This window comes from Nerophis lumbriciformis, linkage group LG38, assembly GCF_033978685.3.
Source record: "Nerophis lumbriciformis linkage group LG38, RoL_Nlum_v2.1, whole genome shotgun sequence".
NCBI lineage: Eukaryota > Metazoa > Chordata > Actinopteri > Syngnathiformes > Syngnathidae > Nerophis > Nerophis lumbriciformis.
Window position 1 is genome coordinate 18,987,812 of NC_084585.2, and position 20,290 is coordinate 19,008,101.

The window sequence follows — 20,290 nt, forward strand, 5'->3', positions numbered from 1 at the left end:
ACTTGTGCTAGCTTTTTTGAAACATGTTGCAGGCATGAAATTCCAAATGAGCTAATATTTGCAAAAAATAACAAAGGTTTTCCAGTTCGAACGTTAAGTATCTTGTCTTTGCAGTCTATTCAATTGAATATAGGTTGAAGAGGATTTGCAAGTCATTGTATTCGGTTCTTATTGACAATTTACACAACATGACAACTTCACTGGTTTTGGGTTTTGTATATTTGTAAAATAAGATTTTTTTGTTATTTATTATGTTTTAAATATCATTTATAATTTATTATTTATTGCTATTTATCTGTAAGTATTCTAAACAATGTGGGTTTTTTTAAGACTTGAGGGCAGGTGTACCAGCTTGAGAGAACTTAAGAAAAATGTCCTAAATTTTCAGTTATGTTTAAACATGTCGTTAATACACTGAGAGAGTAAACACACTCTAAGGCAGTGGTGTCAAACTCAAATACAGAGTGGGCCAAAATGTAATACTGAACAAAGCCGCGGGCCAAGGTTGAACAAATTAACCTTTAACGTACTCTACGAGCTATCGTCACGTCCGCTTTTCATCCATTCTAACATCGTTCAGACCCAGTCACAAGATATGTGCGGCTTCTGTATGCACACACGAGCGAATGCAACGCATACTTCATCAACAACGATACAGGTTACACTGAGGGTGCCAGTATAAAAAACTTTAACACTGTTAGAAATATACGCCACACTGTGAATCTACACCAAACAAGATAGACAAACACATTTCGGGAGAACATCCACACCGTAACACAATGGCGTAGTGGTTAGAGTGTCCGCCCTGAGATCGGTAGGTTGTGGGTTCAAACCCCGGCCGAGTCATACCAAAGACCATAAAAATGGGACCCATTACCTCCCTGCTTGGCACTCAGCGTCAAGGGTTAGAATTAGGGGTTAAATCACCAAAAATGATTCCCGGGCGCGGCACCGCTGCTGCCCACTGCTCCCCTCACCTCCCAGGGGGCGATCAAGGGAATGGTCAAATGCAGAGGACACATTTCACCACACCTAGTGTGTGTGTGACAATCATTGGTACTTTAACTTTAACTTTAACTTTAATAAACACAACAGAACAAATACCCAGAATCCTTTGCAGCACTAACTCTTCCGGGACGCTACAAAATACGCCCCCGCTACCACCAAACCACCCCCCCCTCCCCACACACACGCACACACACACACCTTGTAGCGTCCCGGAAGAGTTAGTGCTGCAAAGGGTTCTGGTTTGGTGTGGATTCACAGTGTGGCGTATATTTCTAACAGTGTTAAAGTTTTTTATTCGGCTACCCTCAGTGTAACCTGTATCGCTGTTGATGAAGTATGTGTTGCATTCCAATGTGTGTGCGTGCAGAAGCTGCACATGTTATGTGACTTGGCTGGCTGGCTGACTGGCTGGAGGATCGGCGGGCCAGCTTTAGTGTTAATTTGATATTACACGGTGGGCCCGCGGGCCGGAGTTTGACACCCATGCTCTAAGGGTTAGCAAGCAGAAAATGCCACAAAATGTTTTTCCATAAATCTGTTTTTCGGGACATAGGAGAGACCTTATTAGTGTTAAAAATTCTCAAGAGGGGAGCTCATTCATGTTTTCATGTGTGTTGTACCTGGCATGCAGACTTCCATTCAGTGAGCGAGTCCAAGCATGCATCTTCCGCCACATAGGAATGCTTTGTTCTCATTGGCCTTGCAGCTTTAATGAGCTCCAATTTGGAGTCTTGCTGAGCATGTGTCACACTGACTGGCTGCTTTTGCTTGTTTGATAACTGACCCACTTTTTACACACGCACACACACGGCTGAAGGCAATCATTTAGTTATGTTGTGTTTAAAGTTTCATGCATTCATGGGTAAATATTTCATTCCCACATTCCCTCATTTGTATTCTCTCTGTCTGTGCCAGGCTCCAGAGCAGGATGAAGTGTTGCAGTCCATCGACAGAGCGATGGAAGGCATCCACAATGTTGCCTTAAAGAACGGAGGCAAATACAATCTGGAACAGCGGGATGTTCTACAGTGAGTGAAAAAGCGCTTTTAAGTGCTTTGAAGCGACATCATGACACCATTATCTTCCATCATCTCACCTTTGACCCCAATACAGTGAAACCATTGAAGGAGAATGTCAGAATGTTCAAAAGACCACCATAATTTAAATAGAAATAATTAGTTCCATTGTAAAACTGTAAAGGTCATTGAACCTTTATAACTGTACAACTTTTAGGTAGCATTTTTTTTTTACAAATGAAAAAATAAGTTAACCTCTGCGTCATTATAGTTTTTTACCTAAAATGACATACTCATCTACTATGACTACCGTATTTTTCGGAGTATAAGTTGCACCGGAGTATAAGTCGCACCTGCCGAAAATGCATAATAAAGAAGGAAAAAAACATATATAAATCGCACTGGAGCCCGGCCAAACTATGAAAAAAACTGCGACTTATAGTCCGAAAAATACGGTACTCATAATTGTTCATGTTAACGGTAATAGTAGTATAAAAAGAAGGTAACTTCTGATGTTAAAAGTTAATACAATAATAGCTTTGTTTCTGTCCAAAGACAGAAGACCAAATCCAAAGCAATTTTCCCATAAAACAATATAAATCCAGCTAGTTCATTTTACATTTTACCACAACATTTCATAGAGAATAGTTATATTTTAAAATGCTAAAAACTATACAAATAGATATAATGAATGGATAAATGAAAGCATTAGGGTTGTACGGTATACCGGTATTAGTATAGTACAGCAATACAAATTAATCATATTCGGTACTATACCGCCTCTAAAAAGTACCGGTCCCGCAACCCTCCGCACTCTTTGTCGCCGTCACGTCGTGTCATTGTTGGTTTTACGAGCAGAGGAGCATGTTCGTCAGCGCACAATTACAGAGTACTTACAAGCAGACACAGTGTGTAGACAGAAAAGGGAAAATGGACGCATTTTGGCTTAAAAACTAACGATAAAGGTGAAGTTATAACACTGAAACGCCCTCAGGAAGAGGTGCTTTAAGACATGGCTAACTAGCTAGCGGCTAGCTAGCCATCAGCCATCAGCCTACTTCTAAATCCCTAATCCTCGCCTCCATGGCGACAAATAAAGTAATTTTCTTACAAGTATCATCCCTGCAGGACGAGGAATAGCTAAACGTGTTTCACTACACACCGTAGCTCACCAGAGTCACCGCCAATGACGCCGTTCCTGAATGTAAACAAATGCCATGGGTGGATCTACACCTAACATCCACTGTAATGATACCAAGTACAGGAGCGTATCTAGTCCATACTACTATGATTACATCGATATTTTTTTAATATTATGTTTATACACTCAGGAAATATGTCCTTGGACACATGAGGACTTTGGAATATGACCAATGTATGATCCTGTAACTACTTGGTATCGGATTGATATCTAAATTTGTGGTATCATCCAAAACTAATGTAAAGCATCCAAACAACAGAAGAATAAGTGTTTATTACATTTTAACAGAAGTGTAGATAGAACATGTTAAAAGAGAAAGTAAGCAGATATTAACAGTAAATGAACAAGTAGATTAATAATCAATTTTCTACCACTTGTCCTTAATAATGTTGACAAAATAATATAATGGAAAATGACACAATATGTTACTGCATACGTCAGCAGACTAATTAAGGAGCCTTTGTTTATTTACTACTAAAAGACAAGTTGTCTAGTATGTTCACTATTTTATTTAGGACAAACTTGCAATAAGAAACATATGTTTAATGTACCCTATGATTTTTTGTTAAAATAAAGCCAATAATACAATTTTTGTGGTCCCCTTTATTTAGAAAAGTACAGAAAAGTATAAAAAAATATCGAAAAGTATCGAAATACATTTTGGTATTGGGACAACACGAGAATGCATCCATCCATTTTCTACCGCTTGTCCCTTTTGGGGTTGTGAAGTTGTTGGAGCCTATCCCAGCTGCACTCGGGCGGAACTTGTACACCCTGGATCTCATCCCAAGGCCAACACAGATAGACAACATTCACACACTAGGGCCAATTTAGTGTTGCCAATCAGCCTATTCCCAGGTGAATGTCTTCGTAGGTGGGAGGAAGCTGGAGTACTTGGAGAGAATCCACGCAGTCACAGGGAGAACATGCAAACTCCACACAGAAAGATCTCGAGCCCGGGAATCGAACCCAGGACCTTCTCGCTGTGAGGCACGAGCACTAAACACTTCACCTTCGTGCTGCCGGAATAAATGAATATTTAACGTAATTTTTTACCTGTATTGAAGACAGCAATGAGCAGAGGGGGAGGAGGGCAGTCTGTGGTTCTTTCTTGAATTCAATAGTGTGTCTAACCTTCTTTATCAAATTGCTGACACTCACAACTTTATTTGGCCCCATAGTGGGTTTGCAGTCAAAATTAATAAAAAAGTACAGAAACTGAGTCACAAAAGCATGGAATTTTTTGTTAGTGTACTCTATTCCGCGGAATGATACGCGGACAAACGGAGAAGTTTGTTAGGCGCGATGTTTGGCCGTATGACAACTGGGACGGTATATGAAAATGGAGGCAAACTTTTGGTAAAAATGTTCTGTCAAAAAAGTTGGGTGGTCAGTAACTACAGAGTTCTTCCTTCTGTTATAGAAAGTTGATCCATCACAGAAAGGAAACACTTGCACGGCGAAGCCTCTCAGATCATCCTCAAGGTCTCCCAGCTTCCAACAGTGAAATATCTCTGAGTCAGACTCCTCCCAATGGCCTTAACCGAGACTATGGAAGACAAGGAGGTGTGCCGCTGTCAGGGAGCATGGACAGTATGCACGCACAGCCGGGCTTTTATCAGGTAACACACAATAACACTAACTATATCTCACACTTTTAATACGGGAAATCTGTATTCTTAAATTAGAATTTAAACTTGGATGTTTAAAATGACATATAAATTATTGTGTAAACATGTGGTAACATAAGTGAGTACACACATCTGAGCACATGTTCAAATAGTGTAAATATTTATTGTGAATATTGTTATCTAACACTGCATGAATCCTTTTGGACATGATATTGATCAGAACTTGTTGTTCCTGGAATCTTTCTGTCCTTCCTTCCATCTTTCCTTCCATTTTTACTTCTTTGCTTCGGGGCCATCTTTCCTTCCTTCCTTCCTCCACCTTTCCTTCCTTCTTGTCTTCTTTATTGCGTTCCTTTTATTCTTCCTTTATGTCAATACTGTATTTTCTTCCTTCTTTCATTCTTTTGATCTTCCTTTCCTTCTTGTCTTCCTTCCTTCATTTCCTTACGTTCATATTTTCTTCCTCATTTTCTTCCATCTTTCCTTTCTTCCTCTCCTTCTATACTTCCTTCCATCTTTCCTTTCTTCCTCTCCTATACTTCCTTCCATCTTTACTTTCTTCCTCTCCTTCTATACATCCTTACATCTTTCCTTCCTTTCCATCCTCTCATCCTTCTTTCCTTCTGTCTTCCTTGCATCTTTCCTTTCTCCATTTCTTCCTTCTTTCCTTCCTTCCACCCTTTTTTTCTTTCCTTTTGTCCATATTCCGTTCTTCCTTTCCTTCCATCTTTCCTTCCTTTCCTTTTTTACTTCCTTCCATATTTCCTTTCGTTCTGTCCGCTCCTCCTTCTCTCCTTCTTCCTTCCATCGTTCAGTCTTCCCTTCTTTCCTTCATCCCTTCCTTCATTCCCTTTTACTTTCCTCTTCTTGTCTTCTTTCCTACCTTTCTTTGGTCTTTCCTTCCTTCGTTTCATTCTTTCCTTATGTCCATATTTCCCTCCCTCCTTCCTTTCATTGTTTCCTTTCTTCCATATTTCCTTCCTCTCTTCCTTTTATCTTTCTTTCCTTCCTTCTTCCTTTCCGTCTTTCCTTTGTTCCAATTTTCCTTTCGTTCTGTCCTTTCTTACTGTTCTTTCTTCCTTCTTTGCTTTCCTTCTTCCTTCTTTCATTCTTCCTTGAATCTTTTCCCTTACTTCCATCTTTCCTTCCTTCCTCCCTTCCTTCAATTTTCATGTCATTTCACATCCATTATTTATTTCTCCTTTCCATCTTTCCTTACTTACTTTCTTCCTTTCTTTCCTTCCTTTCTTCCATCTTTATTTCCCTTCGTTCCTGCGTTCCTTCCATCTTGTAGCTGTGTTTGGACTCCTTTTCAACTTACTTTTTGCCAGATATTTAGAGAACAATGGCTGCTGTTAGTGCTATACAAGCTGTACACTGACTACTTTAAAATATATATACGTTTCATTTCTAAAGTCTTGAAAAGATATGATAGAAATAGTTGCCGAAACGTGAGGGGGTGTTGTCTTCACTTTTGTGAGGTACTGCAGTACTAATGTCTTAGTGGGGGCCGCCACCCCTGCATCCCTCTCTACAGGTGCCCCCGCAGCCTCGACGTGCGGCTCCAATAACGCCGCCCCCTCCTGAGAAGCAGCGGAACAGCCGTCGTGCAGGTCAGGGTACATTGGTGGAAGACTCATGCACTCTAATCTTAGGCCACTTTTGTAACCTGAGCTCTCTGTCTTTGCAGAGCCGGACATCCCCTCCAGGGTGTCTTCTCTCTCACCGTCCCCCGTCCCCTCCCTCACAATCAGCACGACCTCATTAGAGTCTGGCTCCTCACACTCCGCGCTGTCCTCTGACGTCAGCCTGCCAAGTGTCTCCAGTACCCCCCCGCCCCCAGTGCCATCCCGCGTCAAGCCCGCCGCCTCTGCACCACCTCCAGACACCCCCTCCCAGTCCGTCCCGGTCAAGAAGAGCCCGGCTCCTCAACCTCCTCAGCTCACTGCAGAGGAGAAGCACCCGGAGAGCGATTGGCCGATGGCCCCCCCGTCCGTTGCAGAAAGCCCTTCTGGCAGTCCGGCCCCCCCCGAGCCAGTTCCCCCCACCATCGGGGCTGAGCTGATCGAGTTGGTGCGGAAGAACACTGGCTTGAGTTACGATCTGTCGCGAGTGGCTGTCGGGGTGGTGGTGGGCCACCTGCAGACCACCCTGCCTGGCGCCTCCTCCGCCCTGGAGCGAGTTCTGGTGTCGCTGGTGGAGAACAAGGTCAGAATTGTTTTCACAAGCTTGGTGGACGTCGCGCTCAGAGTTTAGCGTTGGTTCGGGCTGCTTTTAGCTGTGAGGTGGTGTGGGTGGGGGTTAACGTGTAGTGTGATGCATGTGCACGCTCAGCAACGCCAAGGCTTAAACATTTGGCACGCAAATGCAACAAGGTCCTACATAAGCAGCGACTTAATAGCGTTTGAAGTGGCATAAAACACTGAAAGTGATTGTTCCTATAACCCCTTTGTTTCAAATGTTTGTTCCACTTGTGGCGTGGGCATCTTGTCTGACTCACACCATATACACAGCCTTCCTTGTCACAAATTCTTCCTTTTCCCGCTGTCCATCCACTAATTCAAACTGATCCAGCAGCGCAATTGAAGATTGTTTTATTTACAAAAATCAAGGAACAGAATACTTGGGAAACAAAATAAATGTTAACCTATATAAAGCCGAGGTCTACAGACAGGTGAGGTCAAAGACGGTATGCTGGTGCCCGACTGCCAATCACGCGCCCAGCATGTTCCTGCCCCTTATAGGCCTGCGTGGGAACTTTTCACCACCTGCAAAGGGTGCACACTGACATACACACATCAATCACTCAAAAATAATAAAATAAACATAGATTAAAGTATGGCTCTCTATTTGGCTCCTACACACCGGCCCCTGATTGATCTTTACAGACTCAATCACATACATTAATTTAATGAAAAAAGGAGCCTATTCCATAATAAACAAACAAAATGCAAAGCCTTGAGAGAAAATAAAGTATATACATTACGCCCCTTGTGCGTGTCTTGTGGTCTGGTCTCCATGACTGACGAGTCAGCTCTCAGCCTCCAGGATGCGGCACAGCTTGGTGATAGGCCTTTTGATGACTGAAGTCTTTGTTTGGAACTTGACTGACCGTACCAGGCCTCCTCCATGTGGCCGAGTCTCCAGCACTCTGCCCAATGGCCAGGAGCCCGGTGGGGCTGTGGGGTCGACCACCAGGACTACATCTCCAGGCTGCAGGTTGTTCCTCACTTGGGTCCATTTCTGTCTTTCCTGCAGAAGCGCCAGGTACTCCCTTGTCCATCTGTGCCAGAAAAGGTCAGCCATTTACTGGACCTGTTTCCAGCGGCGTCTGGCGTAGAGATCCTTTTTCTCGAAGGTGCCAGGGGGAATGATGGGTTGAGTTTTTAGAAGGAGAATGTGGTTTGCGGTCAGCGGCTCTAAGTCCTGTGGATCTTGGGAGATTGTGGAGAGGGGACGACTGTTGAGGATTCTCTCTTGGGGTAAACTTGCCATTGCTCTAAGGTGCTTTTTCCAATTTGAAAAGGTGGAAAGCAGCTGGCTTGTGGGGGGTTCAGTGTTTACCACTGTAGTGAAGACAGTAGTGTTCTTTCTGACTTCTGGGTCATCCTGTAACACTGACTTGGAGCCCAATGCTTCCTGTGCAGGCCAACTTTCCTCTGCTTTCCATAAGAAGTCAGGGGCATGTATCCATCTCTTTTGCTGCATGAATCTGCCAGTACTCTGTCCTCTGGAGGCATCATCAGCTGTATTGTCCTTACTGCCCACATACCTCCATTGAGACAGCTTTGTTTTGAGGGTCACACCTTTGTAGGTGGCTGCACAGTCAAAGACCATCCTGAGTTTCTTCTTTTTGGGGTGGTACAATCTGTGGTGTGGTAGGTACCAAACTTTTGTCTGGCTGAGCTCCTCCTCTGGCACCTCCTCAGCATAGTTGCTTTCCAGAATGTTATTGAGAGATGCAACACACTTCTGTTTGGGTTGCTGGTTCCTTTCCATTTTTCTTTTCAGGCTTTGGAGGCGCTGTTTGGCACTTGGGCGATTGTTGGGCAGGTTGACCGTGGGCTTTCTGAAAGGTAATTTCAGGTTGTAGTGTCCGTCCTGTAGCACTGCCTCATTGGCTATCTCTAAAAACTGTTTGTCTTCTACTGACAGCTCAGTCTTTTCCTCTGACACTACTTCACTGAATTCCAGGTTATACTGGGAAATTAGAAGCTCCTCCAGATTTGCAACTGAAATACTGTTCACAGTTGCACTCACTGCCTCACTATTCCGACCTCTAATTGGCCCGTTAACCACCCATCCCAATAGCGTTCTCACTGCATATGGACCCCCACCATGGCTATTTATAACCTCCCATGGCTCTAACAGTTTTGGAGCATTTGTGCCTATCAACAGCTCTACATTTGAACTGATGCTCGGGAGTATAATGTTGCCTAAATATGGCCATGGTGCTATGTCTTCCTGTTTGGGGATGCTGCTTGTGGTGACTGGCATTTCTTTCTGTGTGAAGACAACAGGAAGAGGTAGGAAATGATTGTTGTCCAGTGCAGACACTTCTAGCCCAGCTACCATGTGAGTTGAGACAGACTTTTTCTGATTTATGGTCCTTAGTAGGATGTGGGTCTTTACTCCCTTTACGTTCAACTGGGACATGAGCTGTTCAGAACAGAAGCTAGCGGAGGATCCAGGGTCAAGGAGAGCATAAACTGAGAGGACTTGGCTGCCCTTCCCTGCCTTAACTTTGACTGGGACAATGGACAGAACACTCCCTTTGTCCCCGGCCCCTATATGGCCACATAGCTCTGTTCCTGCACTGCTTACATCTCTAGAGGGCGTTTCTATCTCTTTTGATACCTTGTCTTTCCTGTCATAATGTAAGACACTTGGGTGAGATTTTTTACACATGCTACATGTGTGATGACTTGGACAAACAGAACTCATGTGCCCTATTGAAAGACAGGCAAAGCATATGCCCTGGCTCTTAAGGAAACTAAGCTTGTCTCTGTGCTTCTTCTTAATGAACAGTCTACACAACTCTAGTGGGTGTTTGTTTTTACAAAGTGGACAAATGGGCTCTGACTCAGACTCTGGCTTGGACTCCATTGGGCTAATAGTAATACTCGTAGCAAAACTACTACCAGCTAACTTTGAGTGTTGTGGCTTTACAGGGGGTTTAGCGTTAGCCTTTCCTATGCTGGCTGACTGCTCCTGTACCCTTAGCTCTCCAAAGACTGGATGGGATGCCACACGAGCTTGCTTTTCTATAAAGCTAACCAGGTCTAAAACCCTCACCCTGCGGTTGTGCTCTTCCTGCTGCTCATATCCTTTGTTGCGCCATTTCTCCTTCAGCTTGAAGGGCAACTTAAACGCAATGTTTCTCATATTGGCCACTGTGTCCAGTTCGTCCATGTACTACGTCTCCTCCATGGCATTACAGCAGCTCCTGAGGAACATGGCGTACTCCTGCAAGGATTTGGAATCCTCTAATTTGAGGCCAGGTCTGGACCTTATCTAGGTAAGCACAGGCAATTTTAAAGTCATGACCAAAGTTCTCTTTTAACAACCTTTTGGCTTTCTGGTAGCCTCTATTTGGTGACATATATTCACAACTTTTGACTAGCTTTTGAGCATGGCCCTTTGTGTACTGGATGAGAAACTGCAACCTGTCCCTGTCATTGTCAGTTTTACTTTCGACCATGTGTTCAAAGGAATGGATGAATGACTTGTACTCCAAGATTTGTCCATCAAAGAGGGGAACACTTCCTTGTGGGAGAGTGGACAGAAGCTGCTGTTTCACAAGAATCTTTGTCAGTTCATTTTGGGCTTCCAGAATTTTGATCAGCTGATTGTTCTGTGTTGAGCTGGGGATGGCTTGTTGAGGTTGGAACTGGAAACTGGCAGGCACAGCTTGGTGAACAGGGGCCTGTTGGGGATAGAGACCGGCAGGCTGACCTGGGGCCTGCAGAGATAGAACTGGGACCTGCTGCAGTTGAGTTGGGGCCTGCTGAGGTTGGGGTTGGTGTTGGAGGTTGGCATGCTGAATTGGGGCCTGTTGAGGTTGAAAGCTGGCAGGTGGAACTTGGGGTATAGATGCATCGAACAGAGTAGTGGGGAACTGCATCTGAACTCCTTCCTTGGGCCTAACCACTGGGCCTCCCACAGGTGAACCACACCCTGATGGATCAAATGCTACCCCTGTAACCACTGCTCTCTGATCTGCACCATGCACCACTAAACCTTCTACTTTCCTCAAGTAGTTAATTTTAGCATTAGCCGCCTCTATTTCTGTTTTCAACTCCAAAGCCACTCTTTTTTTCCTGCACATTAACTCCTGTTCTTCAATACCATGCTTTTCCTGCAACCTTGCTGCCCTGGCTGTCAAAGCAGCCTTCTCCACCTCCGCTCTAATCCGCAATGATGAAGAGGAATTATTGGATGACCATCCTGAACTGGAGGACTTGACTGATCCCTCCCTGCTTGACACTATGCCTGGGTGACCAGTTAGTTCATGCCTATATAGGCTGTCCGCCTCCTCTAAATTGTCCTTAAAATGACCAGTTACTAAATCACTGTCTTTAAATATAGCAATGTCCTCAGGTGGAGGAGCACAGGTGTGGGTTGAGGGGTTTTCAAGATCTGATATCCATCGGGACACCTCAGCTTCAAAGGCATCTATAAGAGCAATTTTAGGCTGATACCATGTTTGGTCATCATCCCTTCGCTCGTCTGGCTCTAAACCTTCAGAATATGATCTGTGCAGAGATCTAAACTCCATTAGGAACTCATTAAACTTGCTCATATTTATTTTCACTTCTTTTAAAGCCTCTGCATCCACCATCAAATTGCGCACAATGTTCATTCGCCTTATTATGTATGACATTTTGCCTATTCTGGCGGCGCGCACACGAGAAGCCTCCTGCGCAATCGTCGTCATTTCCTCTCCTTTGGCTGAATTATTAGTTGACATTTTCCTCTTTTAATCAACAAAAATCCTTCACTTGGTACCTCCAAAAAACGTTTACACATCCATGTGAATATCAAAAGTTCCAAAAATAGTCTTTATCCGTTTTGGGAATTAAATGTCCTTTCACGGGCCGCCGGGCGCGCGCGCGCAAGCCCGTCACCAAATGTTTGTAATGCAACCTTTAAAAATCATTACGCGGTGATCGCGGTCCCAAAAATAAACTTTTCTTGCATGATAATGTCCAGAAAAACTCACTTTATATTACTATAGAGTCCTTTTAACGAATGAGTTTGATGGTTTATCACAAACCTTAATGAAAGAAGTCCTTTGTTCTCCTGCACCATGCATGCACTTTGGCCTTGCTTCCTGTTTGGTGCGCAATCCTGTCGGCTGTACTTCCACAGCGCGTCTTTGACAACTTGAAGTGGCATAAAACACTGAAAGTGATTGTTCCTATAACCCCTTTGTTTCAAATGTTTGTTCCACTTGTGGCGCGGGCATCTTGTCTGACTCACACCATATACGCAGCCTTCCTTGTCACGAATTCTTCCTTTTCCCGCTGTCCATCCACTAATTCAAACTGATCCAGCAGCGCAATTGAAGATTGTTTTATTTACAAATATCAAGGAACAGAATACTTGGGAAACAAAATAAATGTTAACCTATATAAAGCCGAGGTCTACAGACAGGTGAGGTCAAAGACGGTATGCTGGTGCCCAACTGCCAATCACGCGCCCAGCACGCTCCTGCCCCTTATAGGCCTGCGTGGGAACTTTTCACCACCCGCAAAGGGTGCACACTGACATACACACATCAATCACTCAAAAATAATAAAATAAACATAGATTAAAGTATGGCTCTCTATTTAGCTCCTACAGCGTTTGACAACGCATCTGAACGCATTTAAAAGAGGACGCTGCACGTCATGTAAATGCACAATCTGGATTATATCCTGATTCATCTTAATTTTATGTTACAGGTTATACACTTGAAACATGCAGAATTTGACAAAAATATAATGCAACTTTTATGATCAAATAAAAGGCGAAACATTCTTTATCTATTCCAGGGTCAAAATGTTTCCACATTAGATATCAATTTTAACTGTCATACAAGCATATCAAGAAGTTAACTTCCATATGGATATATGCTCATATTACTTTGTAGCTTTAGCCATATATTAACCAAGCAGCCAGGACAGATACGCTTGTTGATAAGCTACTGTTCCATCTTAAAAGAGATCTATGTAGGATTCTACGGTTTATATATGGTACCACATTTGTATTTTTTATTTTATTACTACAATTTTCCTGAGGGAACTCTCCTGAAGGAATCAAAGTACTATCTATCTATCTATTAAATGGCCATGGAACCCCATTTTGGACACCCCTGCTTTAAATGCTCACTGAGCTAAAGTCTCATGAGTTTCCTGGAGTTTGCTCACACTGTACTTGCACATTTGAATGTCATTTGAGTTTAAAGAGATGCTACCTCAGTAGAAGCATTTAAGTCCCATCTTAAAACTCATTTGTATACTATAGCCTTTGAATAGCCCCCTTTTTTTTAGACCAGTTGATCTGCCGTTTCTTTTCTTTTCTCCTCTGCTCCCCCCTATCCCTTGTGGAGGGGGAGACACACAGGTCCGGTGGCCATGGATGGGGTGCTGGCTGTCCGGGGTCGGGACCCGGGGTGGACCGCTCGCTTGTGTATCGGTTGGGAACATCTCTGCGCTGCTGACCCGTCTCCGCTCGGGATGGTTTCCTGCTGACCCCACTGTGGACTGGACTCTTACTGTTATGCTGGATCCACTATGGACTGTACTCTCACAATATTATGTTAGACCCACTCGACATCCATTGCATTCGGTCTCCCTAGAGGGGGGGGGTTACCCACATATGGGGTCCTCTCCAAGGTTTCTCATAGTCATTCACATCGACGTCCCACTGGGGTGAGTTTTTCCTTGCCCTTATGTGGGCTCTGTACCGAGGATGTCGTTGTGGCTTGTGCAGCCCTTTGAGACACTTGTGATTTAGGGCTATATAAATAAACATTGATTGATTGATTGATTATGTGAAAAGGATCCTCCCCCTTCTTAGCGTCTCGACAAATACTGACAGTTTGTGTACTTCCTGTGGTTTAGACATGCTTTAAAAAAATCACAAGGTCACATTTGAAAATGAGTAGGAAGAAGCAGAATATATTTTATCCTATCTAGGGGTGGGTAAGGAATTTGATACTTTTATAGGTACCGACTGAATTCCATCGGTACTACTGGGTACCGATTCACGTAAAATCAAATGATAACATATTTCAAAACCTTTGTTGCACGTGACATTATGTCCAGTTGCAGACTCTGCACCGGCTCAAACACTTGGTGAGCAAACAGCAATTTTCCATGCCAACAAAGCAAGTATGCCTCAAAAGTAAAGCTCCAATTTTCAAAATGCACTAGCTCAATGCTAATTTACATTGGATATGCCATATACATGAAACTAATTAACATTAGTGATTTTACATGGCGATTTCAACACCTGCAAATGTGGTTATGAAAGCTACAACTAAGATGCACGTTACAATCAAACAGCTGGTGAGTGATAAGTACAATGCTTATATTATAAATACTTTTTAGGGCTCAACAAAAGACAATACTGGTACAATTAGCTTAATGGCAAATACTACTTCCTGACTAAACACAGAGGACAAACTAAAGTTAATTGGTCTGTTTCTGTTTTGAAAACACAAAAATTGTTGCATTGGCTGTGCAGGACTCCGGTGCAGTGTTGCCACGGGGTCAGGTGTGTCACGACGAGCAGCGGCTGGAGGTCATCTTTGGCGACCTCACTCGCCACCGGGATGACTCCCAGCAACGCAGCTGGGCGCTTCATGAAGACCACGCCCTCATCGCGTGCTACCTGGAGGAGCTCCTTAAGATACTGGTAAATAGATAGCAGCCCCTCTTTGAGCTTACCCCTCACATTTTACCTGGATTTAGGGCTGTCTTTCTCCTTATGATGATTTTGCTGGATGCTACTCCACTTGATACAAATAATACAGTGTGCATGAACGTATAATCCGGCTGCAAATTCCAGACAAGTCTGATATGATCAGTTTACAGATCCCACCATGTTATTAAAGTCAACTCGACAGCCTGCCAAATTTTTTAGGTCGGCCTCCTCCTCCCTCTGACTGAAACTCACAATCACGACCAGCTTTTTGATGCACCCAAAAATCCTGTGGTGTGTTCAGGGACCTCATCCATTGGACTTTGTATGTGGGTAGTTAGGAATTAAGCATTGTGTATTACTGATCCAAATAAACATAATCTGTTTTCTAGACGGATGCTGATCCTGAGGTGTGTAAGAGGATGTGCAAGGCCAGCCACTATGAGAATGTGCTCTCTCTCGTTTCCTACTATCAGATGGTGAGGATAATCTCCTCTGTAGAAATCATCTGGCAGCACCGTGAGAGCATTTCGTCACGGTAATAAGTAAGTCATGTTTTGTCGTTGATGACTGTTGTTGTCACGTGAACACGCAGGAGCTTCGTGTGACTTTGCGCCTGCTGCTGCTTAAAGTGTTTGGTGCAATGTGCAGCCTGGATGCTGCGCTCATCTCCACACTCCTCAACTCCATCCTCCCCATGGAGCTGGCCAGAGACTTACAGACAGATACACAAGGTAGGAGGTCGCTTATTGATCCAGAATGTACACATTTACTGTATATGTGTTTTATATTTATGTGTGTGTGTGTGTGTGTGTGTGTGTGTGTGTGTGTGTGTGTGTGTGTGTGTGTGTCTTTGCTCAGAGCACCAGAAGATGTGTTACACAGCTTTGGTGCTCAGCATGATCTTCTCAATGGGTGAACAGGTGCCATATCATCACTACGGTACGACTCTCAATGACGACGAGTGAAGCAGACATTTAAACTTAAAGGTGATGGACATGTGACGTTGTTTTTGATGCGGTCCTCTTTCCTCCGCTCTTTCAGAACACTTGAACGCAGAGTTTGTTCAGTTCCTGCTGGATGTGGTGGAAGACGGACATCCCTCCGATCCCACGGAACAGCTGCCGGACATCTTCCTCAACCTACTGCTGGCCTTCAACCTGCACCACACAGGTAGTAGGACTACACGACAACACAACTATGGTTATTTTTCAAAATGTTTTCCCCCTAAGCGCATACAAATATCATTAAAAATATACTGTACCTCTCAAGTTGCATAAAAACAGAGTTTCAACCAGCTTATGCAGAACATCTCCCATCACTGTTCTTATTTTTCATATAATGTTAATGCAATACTCAAAATGCATCAAATGGCTAATATTAAATAATAATAAAATTCATAAATTAAAAACGCAAGCAATATGTTCACGCTAGTCAAAGACATCCTGCCAGAAAATTGCTGGTCAAAGATCCTCTGCATCAGTGTATCTTAACCATATACACACACACATATACATACAGTATATACACACACACACATACTGTACATATATACACACACACACATATATATATATATAACAAAAGTTCATCTCAATACTTTGTTATATACCCTTTGTTGGCAATGACGAGGTCAAACTTTTTCTGTAAGTCTTCACAAGGTTTTCACACACTGTTGCTGGTATTTTGGCCCATTCCTCCATGCAGATCTCCTCTAGAGCAGTGATGTTTGGGGGCTGTTGTTAGACAACACGGACTTTCAACTCCCTTCAAAGATTTTCTATGGGGTTGAGATCTGGAGACTGGCTAGGCCACTCCAGGACCTTGAAATGCTTCTTACGAAGCCACTCCTTCGTTGCCCGGGCGGTGTGTTTGGGATCATTGAGATACTGAAAGACCCAGCCACGTTTCATCTTCAATGCCCTTGCTGATGAAGTTAGGTTTTCACTCAAAATCTCACGATTCATGGCCCAATTCATTCTTTCCTTTACACGGATCAGTCGTCCTGGTCCCTTTGCAGAAAAACAGCCCCAAAACGTGATGTTTTCACCCCCATGCTTCACAGTAGGTATGGTGTTCTTTGGATGCAACTCTGCATTCCTTCTCCTCCAAACACGACAAGTTGAGTTTTTACCAAAATGTTCTATTTTGGTTTCATCTGACCATATGACATACTCCCAATACTCTTCTAGATCATCCAAATGCTCTTCAAACGGGCCTGGACATGTACTGGCTTAAGCAGGGGGACACGTCTGGCACTGCAGGATTTGAGTCCCTAGCGGTGTAGTGTGTTACTGATGTTAGCCTTTGTTACTTTGGTCCCAGCTCTCTGCGGGTCATTCACTAGGTCCCCCTGTGTGAGTCTGGGATTTTTGCTCACCATTCTTGTGATCATTGTGACCCCATTGGGTGAGATCTTGCGTGGAGCCCCAGACCGAAGGAGATTATAATAATTGCTCCCGCAGTTGATTTCTTCACACCAAGCTGCTTACCTATTGCCGATTCAGTCTTCCCAGCCTGGTGCAGGTCTACAATTTTGTTTCTGGTATTCTTTGACAGCTCTTTGGTCTTGGCCATAGTGGAGTTTGGAGTCTGACTGTTTGAGGTTGTGGACAGGTGTCTTTTATACTGATAACAAGGCCAAACAGGTGCCATTAATACAGGTAATGAGTGGAGGACAGAGGAGCCTCTTAAAGAAGAAGTGTCAGGTCTGTGAAAGCCAGAAATCTTGCTTGTTTGTAAGTGACCAAATTCGTATTTTACAGAGAAATTTACCAATTAATTAATCACAAATCCTACAATGTGATTTCTTAGATTATTTTCCCCCATTCTGTCTCTCATAGGTGAAGTGTACCTATGATGAAAATTACAGGCCTCTCTCATCTTTTTAAGTGGGAGAACTTGCAGAATTGGTGGCTGACTAAATATTTTTTGCCCCACTCTATGTATATACTGTGTATATATATATATATATATATATATATATATATATATATATATATATATATATATATATACACATACGTGTACTGTATGTATGTATGTATGAATTGTTGCGTTTTGGACCAGTTGTTCCTCCCAGGGAATTCAAGTCACAAATCGCTCCCAAGCTCTTTACGACACTTAAAGCTGAGTTGAAAAACCACCAGAGACAGAATAGGTATTTTGTAATATATTGGCAAAGCTTTGCAAATATACTTTCACAGAAACAGCATAGAACATTCAGATCACCCCGCTAAAATGGTCTGTCTTCCCAACGCCAAAAACCCCTCTTTTCTTCCCCCTTCCTAGCCATAATACATGCACAACGTCTCCCTAGTCATAATACATTCCAAAGAACTCAAGGTTAACACACACAGTTTACTTGCTAGAGTAAAGAAAGACATTGTAATGGAAAACACGAGCTGTTTTCAAATATGACTATGAAAGAAAATAAGTAACACTAAAATTCGGATATATGTAAATATCTGCCTCCGACAATTCCCCCTTCAGATCTTCTAAAAAGATCTTTATCACTAGTACAACACTTTCAGAGGAAAATACGCCCCTTTCTGAGCAAGCTAGTAAAAAATTAAAAGCATAGTTACATGGGAGATAAACGGATGGAATCTATGTCAATGTCGTCACCCTCAGGGAAGGAAACTAGCATTTCTCGAAAGTCACCACTTTGCGTGACCCCCTTCAGTGACATAGCAAACCCAGAATTAGGGTGAGGTTGTCCTTCTACAGCTCTAACAATGATGCGGGTGCACAAAGACGTAGCACAAGGGGCGATAAAGCAACCGCATGAGGCTATGATGGCCAAGAAAACTCCAACGGAGATCAGGGCAGACTTAATTAGGTCAGACCACCTTCCAAAGGTGCTCTGGAGCCAATCTTTGAAAGGGTCAGAGACACCGGAAACTTCAGTAAGTTCCTTAGACAGGGCATGGAGGCCCTCCAGGGCCCTCTGGACCGAGCCATCGGGGGCGGTGTTGTTAGGAATGAAGGTACAGCATTGGTCACCAAACATTGCACACACACCTTCTTCCTTGGCTAGGATACGGTCAAGGGCTATGCGGTTCTGGACGGCCATGAGGGAAGTTGGGGCAAGTTGTTCAGCAAGTCCTTCAACAGCGTCACGAGTCAGGTTGGTCAGTCTCAACAGATTATAAAAAACATAGTTAATGCGTTCTACATTTTTAGTAGCAGTCACAGGGAAAATGGCACCAATTATAGGAAGGTTCTCGAAACCTGCACAGGATTCACACCACAATTTATGTTGTGGTGGGACCCCCCTTGGTTGTCCAATTGCATCAAAGTAAACACCATCAGGGTTTCTCATCAAATCAAAGGAGCCCGTTACACTCCTCCGAGATAAAACATGGCGTCTTCTGCGGGAAGTTAGAGAGGCCGCTGAAACAGGAGTTCCAAGGGGTGTTAATTTGGTACCCACTAGGGTGACTGGGGTCACCAGTCTAACCATAGCACAAAGTCCAATGGTTGACGTCGGGATTCTAATGTACAATCTGTGCTCCCCACAATACCAGAATAAGTCAGCTCCTGCCCAAGGGCCCATCCTTGAGCCATCTATCAGGGTGGTGCACCAGGAGGGGGTAATGTCACCCAATTTGTAGGGGGATGAAGGGGGTCCTGTAAATTGAAAACACGTGTATTTCAGCTTTTAGGCCACAAAGGGAAGAAGTCGGGTGAAATTGTCAACAGGAGGTTACACACTAACCAACAAATCACAACCTGGCGGTGTGGGTTCAGAAAACAAGGAGATAAGACAGTTTGAGCCATTAGTGTCAGTCAACTTAAAAGGGGCGGGGTAAGTGTGGGGAAAGGGACGTCCAGCGGAACAAGCAACACAGTCACCCAGGTTTTGGCTCTTAGCCATGCTAGTCATCCACCTAAGCCACAGGTTGCCTGCACCTGCTCCTAAGGTCAAAGCTACCAGGTCTTCAATGGTGATGTCATTAGTATACACAGATGTGAGTGTCAATGTAACGTCACCCAGGTGGAGTGGCACTTTAGGCGCTACAGAGGGGGCAGAGGTAGTTAACGCCCTCTCAAGGACATTAATTTTAATAATTCCTTTAGGGTCTGTACCTGTCTGGTCAACCCCCAAAACAACATAAAATGGACTAGGTATAACACCTGTTCTGGCAATTGTGAGGGAAAGGGGGTTCTGGGACCGATCAAAGTTCCTCTGAAAGGTCATCCCTCTCAGAATAACTTTGAATTGTGGAGGTATGTTGGCATATTAAGGGTCATGGTAATCTAAGGGCCCTGTGTAGTGGGTTACCTGCTTCCAAAAGGGGCACCACTTACCAGAGTATGTTGTCCGCATCCGACACCAATAGTTCAGGTTTGAGTCGTAACAAAGATAGAGGTTACTAGCGCGGTAAGAACTAATTTTTCCCTCACACTTAATCACACTACACAGGTCAGAAAAGTAAGTCTTGCTGTCCCCCTTGACCCAGTCTATTTCAAGACACTTGTCAGTCACTGTCGTCGGGAAGGAAGAATTGAGACACAAGGTC

The 20,290-nt window shown here is 43.7% G+C and overlaps 1 protein-coding gene across 2 annotated transcripts in view; it reads left to right on the plus strand.

The window, feature by feature from the left end:
• The window catches only part of nckipsd (NCK interacting protein with SH3 domain), a 39,767-nt gene that overhangs the window by 5,181 nt on the left and 14,296 nt on the right, over window positions 1-20,290 (plus strand). For both annotated transcript variants that reach the window (XM_061932182.2, XM_061932183.2), the window contains exons 2-10: window positions 1,924-2,036; window positions 4,649-4,847; window positions 6,394-6,469; window positions 6,547-7,064; window positions 14,589-14,759; window positions 15,158-15,244; window positions 15,361-15,499; window positions 15,627-15,707; window positions 15,810-15,938. In XM_061932182.2, the coding sequence (XP_061788166.1) occupies window positions 1,924-2,036; window positions 4,649-4,847; window positions 6,394-6,469; window positions 6,547-7,064; window positions 14,589-14,759; window positions 15,158-15,244; window positions 15,361-15,499; window positions 15,627-15,707; window positions 15,810-15,938 (1,513 nt within the window). The remainder of the gene's footprint in view (window positions 1-1,923; window positions 2,037-4,648; window positions 4,848-6,393; window positions 6,470-6,546; window positions 7,065-14,588; window positions 14,760-15,157; window positions 15,245-15,360; window positions 15,500-15,626; window positions 15,708-15,809; window positions 15,939-20,290) is intronic.